Below are 18,356 nucleotides of genomic sequence, written 5' to 3' on the forward strand. Positions count from 1 at the left end.
TTCTGAAAACATCAATATTCCATAACTGTGTCACATGTTTTACATTCTCAAATTACAACATTTCCCTTCCAGCCATCATTGAATTTAAATACTTCTGGTATGACAAATCTTGAGAAAAATAAATTCCTAGAGCATGGCAGAGAATCCTGTATTGATGTGAACAATATTCACAAATTTCCTTGGCCACTTTCCCAGTCTATCTGAATAGGATTTCTGCTGTCTGGATATTTGCATACAACTTACTTAATATTATGTAAGAGAAAATCCTCCTAGACAAAAACTTCTTACAGTTACTTAAGGATTTCTTTTGCAGTCTTCGTGTACATATATATTTATATATATATATATAATGTTTGCAGGAATTAATTATTTAAAAAATTAAGTAGAAAAAAATAAAATTTCATCTCTTCAATTGCTGCTGAACTATCTGAGGCCTAATCCTGTATTTATAAACACAGAGAGGTATCCTGTTATGAACGGCCCCAAAGAACTCCACTGGATGAATGCTGATAACATAGATAAAGAAGAGAAGTAATTCTGACAGAATTACTTTGGCTTGTGAAGGACACGTGGAGAAATAGAACATCCAGGATGTCACTCACTGAGGTCACAACAATCAAATCCCAAATGAAATTCACAACTGCATCAAAACAACGCAGGTTCAGTCTCAGGGACTGAGAACACCTGGATAAGAAGTGGGCCTCTATGAACCGAATGAGATTCAACAAGTCCAAGTGCAAGGTGCTGAACCTGGGTGCTGGCACTCCCAGACATGAGCACAGACTGGGAGGACTCATCAAGAGCAATCCTGCAGAGAAGGACTTGAGGATTCTGGTAGATGAAAAGCTTGACATGAGCCAGCAGTGTGCTCTTGGAGCCCAGAAGGCCAACGGCACCCTGGGCTGCATCAACAGAGAAGTGGGCAGCAGGGCAAGGGAGGTTTTGTCCCCCTCTGCTCTGCCCTTGTGAGGCCCCACCTGGAGCCCTGCATCCAGCCCTGGGCCCACCAGCACAAGAAAAATGTGGGCCTGTTAGAGCAGGAGCAGAGGAGGGCCACAAGGATGATCAGAGGACTGAAGCACCTCTCGTTTGAAGACAGGCTGAGAGAGGTTGGGACATTCAGCCTCGAGAAGAGAAGGCTTCAGGAAAACTTCATTGCAGCCTTTCAATACTTAAAGGGGACATAAAAAAGATGGAAAGCAACTTTTTACTTGGGCAGATAATAATCGGAAAAGGGGGAATTGTTTTAAACTAAAAGAGGGGAGATTTAGATTAGCTGTTAGGAGGAAATTTTTCACTCAGAGGGCGGTGAGGCACTGGCACAGGCTGCCCAGAGAAGCTGTGGATGCCCCATCCCTGGGGGTGTTCAAGGCCAGGCTGGATGGGGCTCTGGCCAACATGATCTGGTGGGAGGTGTCCCTGCCCATGGCAGGGAGTTGGAATTGGCTGATTTTTAAGGTCCCTTCCAACCCAATCCATTCTATGATTCTATGAACACAGTCCTTGAACTGTGAGTGGAGTTGTTGACCTTGAACTGTGAATGGGAATGTTGAACTCACATCAGAATTTAAGTTTCTATACTCTATAATTCTATAAGTTAGCCATATGTATAAAAGTTACTGAAGTCAACCTGAAGAGGTTCTGCAAACACTTTAATGAATGAGCATAACAGAGCATAAAAAATACGCAAGTTTCATTCTGTTCATTTGTGCAGTATCTGACAACAGAAAATGCATGTAATCATCAGGTTAAAGATATTTCAGTCTTCTTAAGTATCTCAAACTACCCTTAATTGCTGAGTAATTTTTAGTGGAGACGTTTCAAGAATTCTAACTTTGATCTATAGATTGTATCTGTGGTTTCAAAAGAAGAATAATGCTAATGAGATCCAAAGTTAATGGTATTCAACAAAGGTAACAAGTAGGGCTGAAATGTACTGGAGTGTGGCCTTTACCTGTCTCCACATCTGTTAAATGCAGCATGGAGTCGAAGCCCCCACTGAGGATCTTTTGTCCACAAGATGACCACTGAGCAGCTCGGACAGCACAGGAGTGACAGGAAAATGTTTTCAGACAACAGCCTGTGTCTACAGCATCCCATACCTTAAAAAGAAGGATAAGGACAACTTTAATCATAAAGAATGAGAATAATTTTTTCAATGTACTGATAAGTAGTTAGAGCTAATCATCGTCTAGCTGAGAAAGCTTTGCATTCTGAATGCATATCTGCTAAGCTGTAAATATCTGAAATAATTGCGTGGTTGATTAGAATTAGGGCATTTTATTAACAAGGCAGAAATCAGTAATACATTTTCATGACTTGTATTATTTATTGAAATAACTACTTTCCTCGCAATGGCAATTCATGTTAAACTTTTCCATTCATATTTCTGCCATGCTTCTGTGCAGGGATGCATCAAATATACTTTCTCTTTAAATCACTCTTTCTTCCAAAATTTTTGCCTCTATCAGAACTTCCTTTCTATCAACAAAGAGGAATCCCAGCGGATTACAGCTTTCACATCTGCCTGTAGATAGGCTATTATCATATCTCTCAGTCTTGCAGTTTGTAATTTTAAGTAGAATTTTACATTAACTTCACTGAGGAGTCAGATAAGAATATCATCATATAGCTACGTGGAACGGACTGGTCTGAATACTCTCATTTTTCAGTTTCTTTTGGACTGAATTAGGTCAATGCTCAGCACTTCTGAAAATACACTTCTACTAGTTATCTACTTAAGTATGTCACAACTAATGTTTGCAGCATATAAATAGTTCAGATCATATTTTTTAAAGCATTTTTAAAGAGAAAGGCAATTGTTTCCAACTAGGATATTTTAGAAAACATCTACTAGCTTTAATTTTAATTTAAATTACCAAATGTGGTTTGCAATAATCAACACCACATCATTTTTGCAGTGCTCTTTATGTCATAGTTTTGAGAAAAAATAGAAGTTTAGCAACAAATGACCCAAATAAAGATTCAATATGCTCACCTTTGTCAGAAATAAGCTAAGTAACCACGTTACTTTCCTGATGAATATTCTATTTCAGTAAATGTAGGTCATAAAATATCTTATAATTGTGTGATACCCTATAATACCTGTTATTTGAATTGTTTAATAAAATACATAAATGTTACAACCATACTGGCAAATCTTCCATTATACTACTTCTAATATTAGTAGTACAAATAAATCAATGCTTTTATAGTGCTTCATGACAAGTTTATTGCCATATCTGTCAGAAAGTAAAACCCAAGGCAATTTATTGCTTTGAAGTCACCATTTCAGTTCACTGTACTTGTCTTGGTGATCAGTCATTTTCATCCTTCAAAAACTAGCAAATTTTAAATAACACTACTTATGAGATTAGAAGGCTATTCTGAATTTTGCCTATTCTAATTAACTAAATTTTAAGATTGTTCATATAATGCTGGGAACAGATTAGGCAATTTACAAAAAAAAAAAAAAAAAAAGATTTTTTTTTAAGTGAAATCAAATTCAACCTTTACATATGTCTACATGGAGCAGTGAAGTCAGTGTTAATATACAATTGACTGTATGTCTGTGCTTTAAAAGATGTTAAAAACAAAAATAATTCACTAAATGAGGAAAAAAAGTAAGTAGGTGTGTATTTGTGGCAACAGCACAATTCACAGTACAGGAGAACATAAGCAGAAAAGCGGAAATCAAGACTTCTGGTAATGTATTTTTATTTTGAATTAAAATTTCTTCTTACTGGACAAAAAGGACTTGCTGACAATATCATTATGAGATAGTCCATACACAGAAGACAACGCTACATTACAGAGAATTATTTCATCAAAGGATCTTCTAGCACAGAGCATAATTCTGCAATGCAAAGCAACCAATTACCATTAATTACATGAATAGTCAGTTAAGTCTGTAAGCATGATGGCAGTATCCTAAGTATTCTACCCTGTGCACAAGAAAACAAATCAGGAAAATTTAATATTAAGCTGGTTTTGAAAGCAAGTTTTTCTCCTTTAATGAGTTTTAATGATTATTTCAAGCTTCACAGTATTAAAAAAGGGTTAATTGTGTCTTGGAGGGGTTGAGAAAGCAAATGAATCAAGATGAAAGGAAAAACAGGTGGTACATGCTTCAGATATTTTTCTGTCATGTTTTAGTGATTAAGTATGAAAACTCAATTTTTACAAGAAGCATGAAGTAAAGCAAGGTCAACAGCACTTCTTAGCTCCAGCTTGATTTTTAAAAAGCTGCATAAATGGAAAAAGTGCACCCTATAAAGCTCCACATTTCCCTCCAAGGATTTCCCTTCAAGTCTTTTGTCTGATGAATGTAGCATGTGCCCTGCTGCAAGGACAGCGTGCACCGTATCCCCAGAACAATTTCTGTGTTTTAAGTTTCAATATCCATCTTCCACAGGAAAAGGGAAGCTCTACTTGCTATTTGTGAGAAGTGATATTTAATATTTAAAGTTAGATCCTCAGCAGTCACATAAGGGACACAGCCATGCTCATAGAATGTCACATATAGGTGTGGGATATTGCCAGGCTTGTTGATGTCAAAATACCTAAATCAGCAGAGAATTGCTGAAACTGGGCTTGAGCAGGAATGTGAGTTGATTAACATGCATATCTTGCTCATCTGGCCAAAGAGCACAACAGATGTTGGAGGTCTGCAGTTGAACAACACGCCCAGCAAACACAGCAATTAAGCGATGTCTGGGATGAGATGGGAGACCTCACAGCCTGACAGTTCAAGTAAAGCTGGGAAAGCAACCTGTCTCTGTAAGGAACACACTCTCCACCTCTTTTCTTCTTGACCAAACAACGCAACAAGCCCTGGTGAGAGCTGATCAGCACACAATAAATGACTTAGTCCCACCTCACCAAAAGTATAAATCTGGTATTCAGAAACCTCTATTTTTGAGGATGATAACTCCAATTATCAGACAGGTCAACAGGCCTGGACCTCTCTCTCTCCCAGGCAGGGATGTCTCTTTGCTAAGACTCACCTCCAACTCTGACAGATGTTACCCGGGAAAATATTGATAACTAAAGCGCTGAACAATTAACTCAAGCTTAATCTTTGCAGTAAGTGAATTTATCAACATATGTAATATCTGTAATATCTGTTGCCTTAATAAATTACCTATCTTTTCAAATTTATGAAACTGCCTCAGTGAAAATTCTTGGTACGGCTCTGAAACAGGCAAATGTTACCTCTAATAAGTGGCTGTATACATAATCCTTTATATTATAAACCATTGACCGAGTCTGGGACTAGGATTGGATCCAGCTGCACCTAGGCTCCTCTCCGAGAAGGAGTTTAGAAAGCAAGGAGGTCCTTTCTGAACCTCATAACTCAATGGGAAGGCCGCCCTCAAAAGGTGAGCCATTGAATATCAAGAAACAAAAGTGTGTGTAGCACTGAAAACAAGACAATTAAAGAACAAGCTATGCACTTTCTGTACAAATAAGAGATTACTAAAACATGGGAGCTATGAGTGCTCAACTGTAACAGCATATGTCCGTCCCAAGTGACAAAAACTCTTCCGTGCCTTGAAGTGATAGAGATGTTAACCATATCGTGTCCATAAATGGAGAATCTACTGCATTTCATTACAAAGGAAAGATGCTTCAAATCCCATCAAAGGATCATCACAAGGAAGCCATCAAATTTGCATTCTTAGCATGTCTCTTAAGTACTTCTCCATTCCTGTGATATGGTATTTCTACTGCTTTATCACAAAAAGGAAAAAAAATGTGGCTAGAGGGAGTATACCACATACCCCATGACAAGCTTCAGATGAACGCTTGCTCTGTAGCTGGTGCATATTCTGTATGGGCAGCCACCATCATTAAAAAAGAAGGGGGACTGCAAAGGGATGAGTCTTTTGCATGCAAGTTCAGTTCTCTTTGCCAAACACCCCAATGCCAGATTAACAGATGAACAGGATGAAGAGCATTTTAGGTTTTTTCTTTCAACAATCTAAGAGATACTCGAGTGATTCAAGAATAACTTGTGTGTACATTTTTTCCTAGACTTTCTTTCTTGACTTTTTTGATATACTGGCTCTGACAGGATGGAGCAATAAGCCTGGAATGAAGTTCTGAAAGACCACATGAACATAACCAACAGAGCTGGTTACAGAGCTGGTAACAGAGAGAATCCGGCATATGAAGCCTGAACCTGGAAGCACGTTCTCTAAATTACCACAGTAATAATAACCACACACCAATAAGCCAGTGTAGAGTGTGACAATTCTGTGAGGAATATAGAACTAGATTACACTATAGACACTGGAGTTCAATGTCAATTTTATTTCAGGGCCTAGTACAAGTTAGAGTACAAGAGAGTCCCCTAGGAATAAAGGCTACGAAAAACTTCCTCCTCTGAGTGAATGAAGTTGAAGACAAGCCCTCCTTCTCTGCCAAAAAGGAACATGAATTACAGACTCTTTCCCAAAAGATCCCAAACTCCTTCTAAATGACATCTACATACAAGCTCAGAAAAAAGATTAGCATTCAAGAATAGTCATATAACTCTTTAATTTAAAAAAATACTATTGTAGAACTACAGCTTTAATCTTAAATTGTTTTTAAGAAGTTTTAAGCATCTTAGAATTACTTGGAAAGTTGTATTTTAAATACCAAAGTTTGATGACTTCTAGGCACACCTAGTAATATGAACCTTTAAAATAAAGTTTATAAAATAAACACATAGATCTATATGGAATAAAGGCTCACATATTCAGTACATAATAAATTACTCAGGTGGAGGGAGATAGCTCATTAAAATACACAGGCTGAGATATACATCCTCCTTCATAGGCATTTAAACATGTGTATTAAGTATTATAGGATTAGATGTTATCATGCATCTGCCTGGAAGGACAGATTTATACTCAATTATTTTTACCAAGAGATCAGTTGTTTTAACTATTGATGCTTGCCTCCAAAACTCAGTTCTTACTGACAGTCAGCATGGTTTCTAGATAAAATATTAAATTCTCATCAAATCTGAAGTTGCTTTTTTATGTTGTGATGTCAGATTTTAATTGCTGAGCTAAAAAGTTGAAAGTACACATTTCAGCCTGCTACTCTGAAAATACTGCTTATTGCCACATTTTCAAGCAATGTTTTACATTATATACGGAAACCAGACAATCCTTCCCCTTAGCCAAGAATCCCCAAAACAGTGATATATGCAACCGCTACGAGGTAAAAGGCACACAGCTATAATCTCCTTCAAATCTATGGTTATTAACAAATAATTCTCCAATATTCGAAAGAATATTGGAGAGAAACAGCCAAGACTCAAAGCTTTGAAATTAGCTAGTTATTTTCAAAGATTTTCTTCAATGCATTTCTGGCATTAAGGTATCATGAACACTTTAATTGCATTTTTTTCCAATTTTATTAAAATTGGCTTTAATGTGTCAAGCTGATTCATATTTCAGTATTAGCTCTTACTCTTTTCTACTTTGCTATTTATAACATTGTGTTTCCATTTCTTTTCAATGGACTGCTTTCATTTCTTTTCATTTCTATTATAGAGAGCATGGTGATTACATGTTTATCTGCTAGGATTAATATACGGGGCCAAAATGGCAGGTACAAACAGCCAAGTGACAAAATTATAGTAGTGATTTCTTTTAAAAAGCAATTTTCTTTTTACTTTCTCTGAGGCATGTTCTATTACAATTGCTCTTTCACATTCTTCATCATATTTGGAAATAAATACATTGGAAGTTGCTTGCTTTTCTGTATCATTTAGGAACATTGTAAAAATGCTGCAACCAGCATTTTAGGTAATATAACCAGACCTCCTCACACTCAAGATCAAAAGTCATAAAAGTCACAAATCATATAAGCAACTAAACAATATAACAGAAGAGATTTATTACAGATGGTATGTTTCCAGATCCTGTTTTCTGACTGAAATCTTTCAGGAAAATAGTCCCTGAAAATAAAGTACTTTGGGCTGAAGATAATAAAAATTCTCTTGGTAAATCACAAAAGAAAGCATGAGAGGGTAAGCATTTGATACACAACTAAATAGCAGGGACAGAAGAACATGCAGGGTTCTTCTTTACTATCAACTGGGACACAGAAAAGAGGCTTTTGTCTCACTGACAAACTAGGCATTATTTCCTAGGGGGGGAAAAAACACAGCATCATAAGCAGAGTAAAAAAAATAATGTGAGAACTAATCTAGCATATGAAGACTGATGAATTAGGAATTGAGTATGTCCCTTTCATTGCTGCTCTATGATTATCTATAATGTGCTGGCCTCCAAGCAAATTAGATTGCCAAAAAGAAAACATAGTCACCTTACTTTTAGAAAGAGAAAGGTACATCTATTCAAATAGACAGTCATTAATTGCACGGTGAACCCACGAACAATGATTCAATTGTGATAAATTAGAGGTTGGAAGCAAGTACTAGGTATTAAGTTGTACACATATTAAATTTGTATGCACAAAGTCAAACAGCAGAGTCAATCAGGAATACTAAACAATAAATTAATTTCTGGACCATGTATAACAAAATTAAAAACTTTTAATGGACTGATTCAAAATAATTTCAGCAGATAATCCATATTGAAAAAAAAAAAAAACAAAACTTTTCCTCCTCCAGTTTAACCACTTTGTGCCATTCTTCCATAATTACCAACCTCCTCTATCAAAGGCTTCCACTTTGTGAATGACAAGAATTTTTTTCCAACATACATTTTTTTCATCATATGTAAAACTAAATATGATGGTATTTAAGAAACAGCCCTATGCAAGGATGATCATAGAATAAGAGAGTGGTTTGGGTTGGAAGATACCTTAAGGATCATCCAATTCCCTCTCCCTTGCCATGGGCAGGGACACCTCCCACCAGACCAGGTTGCCCAAAGCCCCCATCCAGCCTGGCCTTGAACACCTCCAGGGCATCCACATCTTCTCTGGGCAGCCTGTGACAGTGCCTCACCTAGAAATAATTTCTTCCTAATATCTAAATCTTTTAGTTTAAAGCCATTACTCCTTGTCCTATCACTCCACTTCCTGACAAAGAGTCCCTCCCCACCTTTCCTGTAGGCCCCCTTCAGGTACTGGAAGGCTGCAATGAGGTCTCCCTGGATAGCAGTAGTGTAGTAGTGCTAACCTACGGGAAGCACGAAGTACTGTGCTTCAACTAGAAGGTATGCTGCTCCCTTCCAAAGCAGGCTCAGGTTGCTTCACAGACCTGCAAAGCTGAGGCAACACGACCTTTTTGGAATATTTCTCACTTGGGTGAAAAAAGGAAAAAAAAAATTAAAAAATGAACTGAATTTGTCTCTGGAATTTGAAATTGTCACATTTGCTACTAGGCAGAGATTCAAGGGAACGATGCTCTCTGAACCATAGTGCTTTTCCAATCTTATCAATATCTAAATGCTGTATTTTCTAATAAATGTGCTAAAAATGAAGTCCCATACATCATCTACAGCAAATTTATTTTCTAGTTTGCAAAGCAGACCTGTAGTTTAAAAGATTCTTACAAAGTCAGTGGGTCAGATGGTTAAAGCAGACCCAAAGAAAACTTGCAAAAAGATATTTGCTTCTGTTTCAGATTTGGTAGGTGTGCCTAAGCTTCTCCAAGCCACTGTGTGTGAAAATAAATAAATAAATAAATAATATTCTTGAATGGACATGTAACTTTTTTAAATTAGTAGGATAACTAGAGGAAAAATTACCATGTTTCATTTTTTGTTTCAGTTAGTGTCATCTTAAAATAATTAGCTAAATATTATAGTTTTAGTAGAAGTTAAAATTTGTTAAATGCTTAAAAGGAGAACAGAATGGATCACCATTTTCTGCACTCGTGTCTGAACTTGTCCAACTGTGCAAAAACTAAGAGCTAAGGAAAAAGGTCCAGGAAAAACTAAGAGCCAACATCCAGCTTAGTGTATAACCAGTAAGTGTTAATAAACTTATCTTCAATTAAGTAGGATGCAAATAGAGGTTCAGATTGTTATACAGAATCTGATTTATGACATTTAAGGGTATACCAGCTTAATGTGTAAGCCAAGGGTCCCAAAAAAGAGCTTTTCGGCAGAATTCTGTAAAGCTAGAGAAAGCTAGCACATTTTCAGATGTGATGAACACTTACTCCAGCAATGTTTACAAGTGTGGTAGGGAACATATTTTAAATGACATCCATTTTCCTAATCTAGACGCGGTGTAAGAAGTATGTATCAGTGCTGTCATTCGAGTAAGCACTTAACAAATTTCACTAGCGTTGTTCTTGCAGCAGATGAAATTCAAAAGACAATTCTCTTATAAATCAAATGTATAGGACTAGTGGCTGATAAAAAAAGAGAACTTTATTATTGTTTTAATATCTGATTAAGAGTTTGTGTTTGGATAGTTTATTACTGGAGCACCCTCACTATTGTAGAAATAAGGAGAATGGAAAGTAGCAAAATATGACAAATTAAATTAGCTGAGACAGCTACCATAAGGTCCCACATCATTTTTCAACAAAAAGTTTAATATTAAAGTGTTTCAAATACATTTATCAAATCAATGAGATGGAAAATTTTCTCCCTACAAGAAAATGGAACAATACATTAGATATCAATGTAGGTCTTACTCTGCAGAAGATTTTATTCAGTCAGAAGCATTTTTAGTTACCATAAAAGTAGCACATTGCTAACTTGGTTAGCAGTGCTGTTAGAAACTAGTCAGTGGTATGAAAACTGATTTGCAAACTTGTCAACAAGCTTTAATCATGGTGAATATCCAACAGGGGCAGAGTTAGGTACAAGCAATATATCTAGCTTCAGGAGGTAGAAAAAGATCCTTCTGAGTACCCTGGTTACAACATCCAGGATTAGAGAACTCCAGTGTTGCAGATTACCCAGATCTCATACTTAAAAACAAAAAATTGATTTAGACAAAATCATACAAAACAAGAACTGCAAAGACTGTTTTGCACATATAAAATATGTATGCACATATCTGCAAATATTATATATATACACATATAAAAATATGAAAAAATCCCCATTCCTGTCTTTACTTCTAGTATTTTTAGTTTTGTTACACAAGCTTTCTTCTTTGGAACTTAAGAATAGAATCTATTTTTAAAAAGAAATATTTAAACTTACACTATCGATGCCAATAATATAAAGCCATGATTTATTGTTCTACAAATATGCCAGCAATTCAATGATAATTTCAACTGAACAGTGATGTGTTTAAAGATTTCCAGAAAGCATCCAGTTAGCCCAGGAACTGCCAGCATCCTTCCTGAAGCTCTGCCTATCCTAACCTTCAGGGCACCACTGATGTGATTACAGCTCCCAAGCAGCCCAAGGACGTACGGAAACATGAGCAATGTGGAAATGATGATCTGGAGTCCTATCTCCTAATAGACCAGAAAGAGACCAGAAAGACCAAAAGAACTCAAAGCATAAGAAAGTTAAATCAGAGGCAAAGTTACATCTGACTGAAGTTGGTGAATGTGTTACAACTGCCTTTCATTTGGGTTCAATACAAGAAATCTGGCAAACAACCCAAAAATTACTCATCGCTGCCTAGACTAAGGACATCCATTTTGATCACAGAGCTCAGTTACCTGGATGAACAGTGCCACTGTTTGTATTTAATAGAAATACGTGTACATGAAGGGAAGAGACAAGTCCTAGAAAGCTTTGAATGCCTCAGCCACAGAAGTATGGACACTAAACACGGGGAAGCTTTGGGTCAAGGGACTGTCTGAAAGTGATTTATTGTTATTAAAAGTGTCTCCTGTTCTTTGAACCTCTCCTGCATTTGAAAAAATATGTCTATACATTCTAGGAAAATGAATAAAAATAAAACAAATAGAGTCTCCCTGTAAACCCCCCATCCCACCCCCCCCCCCAAAAAAAATCAATTCCTCTGAACTGCAAAGGAAAAATTTTGTAAATTGCAAAATTTTGGCTAACTCTTAAAGACTTAATAGCATTAAATAATGAAGAAAAAAAAGCAGAAGAGGGATAACAAGGTATTGTGAAAAAAACTGTACCGAGAAAAGAGAAAAAAATATAAAAGAACAGAAGAAAAAGGGAAAAGCTATACTTGGAATGAAACAAGGTAATAAAAAGCTGTCCACTTCATAGATTTGGTTGCATCTTTTAAGACCTATTAGAACTAGTTTTAAAGAAGATGACATCGTATTTATGAAGCATTATTGAAACACATGCTACTAGCTGCAGTGTCGTAATAGAGAACAAAATGCAAAGAGTCTAAATTGATAAAAATGGTGCTTTCACATAACATGGAATTCAGTTGTGGAAATTACTATCATAGGAATTCAAACTCACCGTGAATTTCATAAAATGATTAAACTTTGGATCAAGATTGCCCAGCACTGCCACACATAACTGCAAAACATCTTAAGAGACACACATAAAACACGTATCGCTGTAGCTACTAAAGACAACAGCTCAGGTGTAACTCTCCACCAAGAAAGTCACCACTATGATACTGTCTTATTTCATCTCTTGTGTTCTGTAGTTTGCTCAGCCACTAGCTCCCATTAATTCAGATTCTGCTACCTTCAGTCATACATTCACGAGAAGTCATTTACATTATAGGTATTTAACATCTTGTGAAATACTGCTTGCACCTGAAACTTTCTTTTTGCCTCCATACTGAAATTCCACACCAGGAGGAGGAAAAAATGATGATTGGGGGGTTTTTTTTTGTTTGTTTGTTTTTGTTGTTTTTAATGTTCTCCTAACAGTCCATGATGGACAACAACTACAAAACATTTTGCATTCCTGTTGCATATTCCAATTGCTTTCCTACAGGTTGCATCAGAAATGGGAGACTCCAGCCACAGACAGTGTTACCTCAGCACTTATGAGCTGACAAAGACAGAAGTTGTTATACTACGACCTTCATCACGACTTATTAAGCATGCCCATGAAATACATTTCCAATTATTTGGTGTGTTTTCTTTTAATCTTTCCTCCCACAGAAACTCAGCAGCCCTTTCCCCAAACAAGATTCCATAACTGCTAGTCGCTAAGCTTCATTCAGGCATTTTTGCCGTTAGCAGTAAAATAAAAACTTAATCAAAAGCGTGCTATGAGCTGCCAGTATTTTGTAAAATTAATTTAAGAAATCACAAATAGACTAAGATAAAACATTGACATTTTCAGCTGGCAAGTGAACAGACAAAAGAATTAAGTAGAATTCTGTAAAAACAAAATACAACCAAACCCCCAAACTGCTATGTCAAGAATTATTCATCTTTTCATACACAACATGGGAATGTTCTCGGTAAAGCCTTAATAATGAGAGCCACTATCCTGAGTTTGTTTGTTGGCCATCTACTCTTGGATATATACTTAACGATTCCATACTACAAAAACAGACTTGCAGCACAAGGAAAATTTGACCAACTGATTGAAACTGAAAACATAAATAATTTTAAAATATATAAACTGGCTGAGATTTTGCCACTATGTATAATTAATACAGCCTCTATGGGAGTCTTTAAAGTCAAAACTGGCAAACAGAGCTCTTAAGAAAGTTGTAAATCAAAAACGTGTAATGGTAAGAGACTGAACAAGATTAATATAAGCATTACATATTTAATTTACTTTGCAAATTAAATTTTATGTTGCAATTGTTCCAGAAACTAAAGTATAATCCTATGTGCTGTATTTTTGTCAGAATAAATGAATTTTACCTGCAAATAACATTTGTATCCATCTTCTTGATTTAGAAATGGAAAAGTAAAGAAAGCATTGCAACTAGTGAGTTCCTATTCTTGGACAGTGTTTGTGCCTGTAATTACAGAAAGACAGACAAGATGGGAAGCTGGGGTAAGACATTTCTTCCACTTAGTGGTTTGCAATATTAATCATATGCATTAATTATATGTAGCTCCTGGACAAATAAGCTCAATCCTCCAACTTCTTACAGCCCTCTCCTAGCCAGTCCTTCACTTGAAGGACTTTTTGATAGCACACACTCGCACTTTTCTTGTCCAGGTGAAATGCTGCTAAACACTTACAAGTAATGCATGCCTACATGTTGCAACATGAAATATGGGAATACTAATACTATATTTAAACTCTTGATTAAAGTAAAAAAAAAAGGTAGAGTTCTACATAGTTATTCAGAAATAAGCCCTGTTGACTTTATAAATTGAAGCTGCAGATTAGAATTAGAATCACAGAATATCCCAAGTTGGAAGGGACCCACAAGGATCATCGAGTCCAACTCCTGGCTCCACACAGGACCACCCAAAAATCAGACCACATGTCTGAGAGCACTGTCCAAATGCTTCTTGAGCTCCGGCAGGCTCGGTGCTGTGACCACTTCCTTTTTAAACCTTTTTTATTATTATTATTTTAATAAAGGATGTTTGCTCAAAAGTAACAGCCTTTACACAGTAAAACTGTGATGGAAATGAAATAAAGTAGTCAAGGTATGAACAAGTTCAGGATGAAAACCTGGACTGTCAGGTCTTTTAGGTAACAACACAGATAAAAGTTTCAGCATTATTCAATACCAGCTACTACATCTGAGTGTTTTCATGACATGGCAATCCATTGTAAAATTTTATTTTTATTATGGCATATTTGTAGACGTGACTGTTGAGTTGAAGTCAGGCCAGATTTATAGCAAACTATTTCCATTCAACACCTGGGGCTTCACTGAAAATAACAAAGCTGGGTAGGCACATTCTTTAAGACTATTTGCATAGAACAATACAGGCACTGGATATGCAATAATCTTCTTTGCAACATCTAGCTTCAGAGTCACGTATACACATGAAATAAACATGAGAAATGTTCTTCTTCCAGACTGGAAGCCAAAAAAAAAATCAATACACACATTACTGTTATTAAGCAATATAGATAAAGTAGCAACTGATTTTCATAAAACTTTATTATTGCTGAGACTACCTTATTATTGCTGAGAGACAAAACATTTAAGTATGGAAGATATATCATGCACAACAACAACAACAAAATCTAATACTTCCTTTATTTGACAGAATGGTAACTTAGAGCATTTGTTATATTTAACAAACCAATCGAAAAAAAATAGGAGACGTTAAATTGTATTGCTACAGTCCATTATGAAATGCAATTATGAGAAGGTAAAATTATTTCAGTGCAAGTCCTCAGAGATGCCATTAAGGTGCCATTAAAAGACCATTATAGTGTTTAACTTCAACAGCAAAACTACTTCATTACAAGTCATACTATCATTTTAAACTGAGGAACACAAAAAGGTCTACTAGAAACAGACTAAATATGATTTCTCACCATAACAGGTATTCTAAGCCAAAATAACTACGTCATCCTCATTTTGGATTTTCTATCTGCAATTTTAAAGTTTGTTAATCTTCTGCTTGCTTATGTAAGAATTAATCTTCAAGCAGTCTGATTTCCAGATGTGCTAGCACTCACAAGAGTCGTTAATGTCAGTGGAAGTTGAGGGTAGGGTGTCGTTATACTAAACAGCAAGCTTCTGATTAGTTTCAAAAATCTGGATTTTAATCTCTCAATATTACAGTATCCACTACAACTTACCCTCCTAGCTGAGGAAATATTAACAATACAAATCATTTCTGATTAAGCAATTTTATACATACATCACATAAGTGTACCATTAAGATCAGTTAGCATATTTACATCCACCTGAAGAGCTGTTGGATAGGAAAGATATTGCAGAATGACTAAGACATTCATTAAATACATACTGATTCTTCATCTTCAGGCACTGGAAATGCTTCTCTTTTAATACTAGATTCCATAACCTTTGCTTCACTTCTCATCTGAAAGATCATTTCCCTCAAAATCAGAATGAGTCATCCTCGTAGTAAGCTTGGGTTACCTCAGCTGCACTTCCAAGGCTAATCAAGTAGTTAATCCGATGTAGCTCTGTTGTGGTGAACTGTCTGATGGATGGTTTCAGCGGTGGGAGAAATGCCAGCAGAGCATACTTTCTGGGCACTAACAATGTGACACTGCAGGAACACACAATGTCCAAAGAGCAGCAGAACAGTAACCAGACAGTTTCTTACTGAATGTAATTTTAAAAGGGTACTGTTAGGGAACATGCAATAATCAACCTCAACCACATCTCTTTTTTTTGGGAAGAAAAGACAGAGGGGAAAAAAAAAAAAGCAATACTTAAGTGGTTTTCAATCTGTTTCCAGAACTAAAAGGCACCCCTGGTGGGGGCACAATATGCAGCTACCTTAAGCCAACTGTCAAGCAACTTGCTTTTCTTAATTACTTTTTATGGATTCTTAGGAGTGATCTGTGTTCCCAAGGGTCCAGTAATCACAGGCTTAAGCCATTACTACTACCTATTGAACGGTACTTTTAGAGTATCATTACCTTATTGAAATACAATCACTGCTGTGCAAGCTTTCGCCTATCATGGGTTATAGAAGCACTTCAGCTTTGAACCTCTAACCCAAAATAAATAATGACCAATTTCAACAACAGTTGATTTTTCAACTCAGACAATTACAGGTTGAAGGCTGGAGCAGGGTGCAACTTGGAAGCAGTGCACCTTGTTTGGGAAAAATTATTCCATACTACTTGGAAGTTAAGAGAAAAAAATCTCATCCAACCCCAATGATGTGTTTCAAACAGGAAAAACTAAAGATTTATACAAACACTGTTTAAACACCACCTGAATACTTGGAACCAATTATACACTTAAAACTAATTATGAGTTTGGACCATATATCAGGGAGTGGAGTGATAGGACAAGGAGTAATGGCTTCAAACTAAAAGAGGGTAGATTTAGATATTAGGAAGAAATTCTTCACTCAGTGGGTGGTGAGGCACTGGAACAGGCTGCCCAGAGAAGCTGTGGATGCCCCATCCCTGGAGGTGTTCAAGGCCAGGCTGGATGGGGCTTTGGGCAACCTGGTCTGGTGGGAGGTGTCCCTGCCCATGGCAGGGGGCTGGACCTGGGTGATCCTTAAGGTCCCTTCCAACCCAAACCACGCTCTGATAGTGACAACGATATCATAAAAGAACAGACAAGGATCTCATTTTCACAACTCTATCCCATAATGTTTCTTTAAACATGATGCTTTAAAAAAATTAAATATATATATAATAAAAATACTTTCAGGGAAGTGGGCAATGAAGAGAAGCACTATGCAACCCAGTGTTCCTTAGACATCATATGAATTGAAATGCCTGCCATCCCAGGGGAAACAAACTAAAAACAGAGAAGACATTGAATAACCAGAAAACTATGCATTTTTATCATTTATTTAAACTATAACCAAGGTGCAGAGGAATACAGGGTGGTGTGAAAAGGCAGCTTAGTTTTTTGGTTTTTTAGCCTTATCCTGCCAGAGTTCAGAAACAGGTATGAAAAGATGACTGGAGGCTCACTGTTTGATTAAGTTCTTGCAGTAAAGGTCTTCAAGTAAGAGCAGATTTGTTCATCTCCCAGGGCACAATGCCGCTTGATGACAGGCAGGCGGGTTGTTTGAGTGACACTGGGGGTCGGGCTGAACTGCAGTTGTAGCAGGGACCTCAGCTGGCTTTGGCACTAGAATCAAATTAGCCAGGACAACAAGAGAGCACTGAAAAAGGTGATTTGTTTTGATAGCTTACTTAAAACAACAGAGAATAATTATAAGCTGCTCTTAAGAATACACCTGTGACTGCGTTGTCACAGGGACAAAGGCCTCTGGCACCAGGTTCGGTCTCCCACCTTCCCTGGAACAAGCTGATACGTCCTGATGAAAGTTATTGCCATCCAACACCCACAGTTAGTGGCAGTATGTCAGTCAGATGCATTTGTTTTCTATGTAAATTAGAGAGCCTTCAGACGACACCACACAGCACTAAATTGATTTCCAGAGTCCTTGCTGATGTTCCTCTTACAGAGATCAACACAAGAGCCAAATCTCTCTACAGCAGAAATTCCTGCTTGGGTGACTCTCTACTGAATGGCAGAAGACTGTTTTTGTTCAGAATTAAGTCTGTAAAAATACTGTTAAATCCTGAAAGCTGGAGAGTATTTCAGAACACACTGAGATAGATACAAGGCATCGTCACGTTACAGATGTTTGGTTTTCCTTGTCACTTATGAGAAGCGTCTGTAGCATTGGGAAGTGTAGATGCTCTAAAGACCTTGGGATTTCTCAGAGGCTTACATTTGGCTCCTGGGATGTAGCAGGCACTGATTCAGTGCCTGCTATAAGATCTGCTGACTCGAAGCAAACAGTCTGCACCACAGATGGGAATGGCCGTCTTCCAGAGCCTACATTTTCCTTAAATGTGCACAACAGTGCACAGAAGAGGTATTCCCTCAGCACATTCCTGCCATTTAGATGCTGT

General features: G+C 36.9%; 1 protein-coding gene across 3 annotated transcripts in view; it reads right to left on the reverse strand.

Annotated features, from left to right (window-relative positions):
* The window catches only part of WDR25 (WD repeat domain 25), a 66,181-nt gene that overhangs the window by 27,697 nt on the left and 20,128 nt on the right, over positions 1-18,356 (reverse strand). For all 3 annotated transcript variants that reach the window (XM_040557231.1, XM_040557230.1, XM_040557232.1), the window contains exon 3: positions 1,955-2,102. In XM_040557231.1, the coding sequence (XP_040413165.1) occupies positions 1,955-2,102 (148 nt within the window). The remainder of the gene's footprint in view (positions 1-1,954; positions 2,103-18,356) is intronic.

This window comes from Cygnus olor, chromosome 5, assembly GCF_009769625.2.
Source record: "Cygnus olor isolate bCygOlo1 chromosome 5, bCygOlo1.pri.v2, whole genome shotgun sequence".
Classification (NCBI taxonomy): Eukaryota; Metazoa; Chordata; class Aves; order Anseriformes; family Anatidae; genus Cygnus; species Cygnus olor.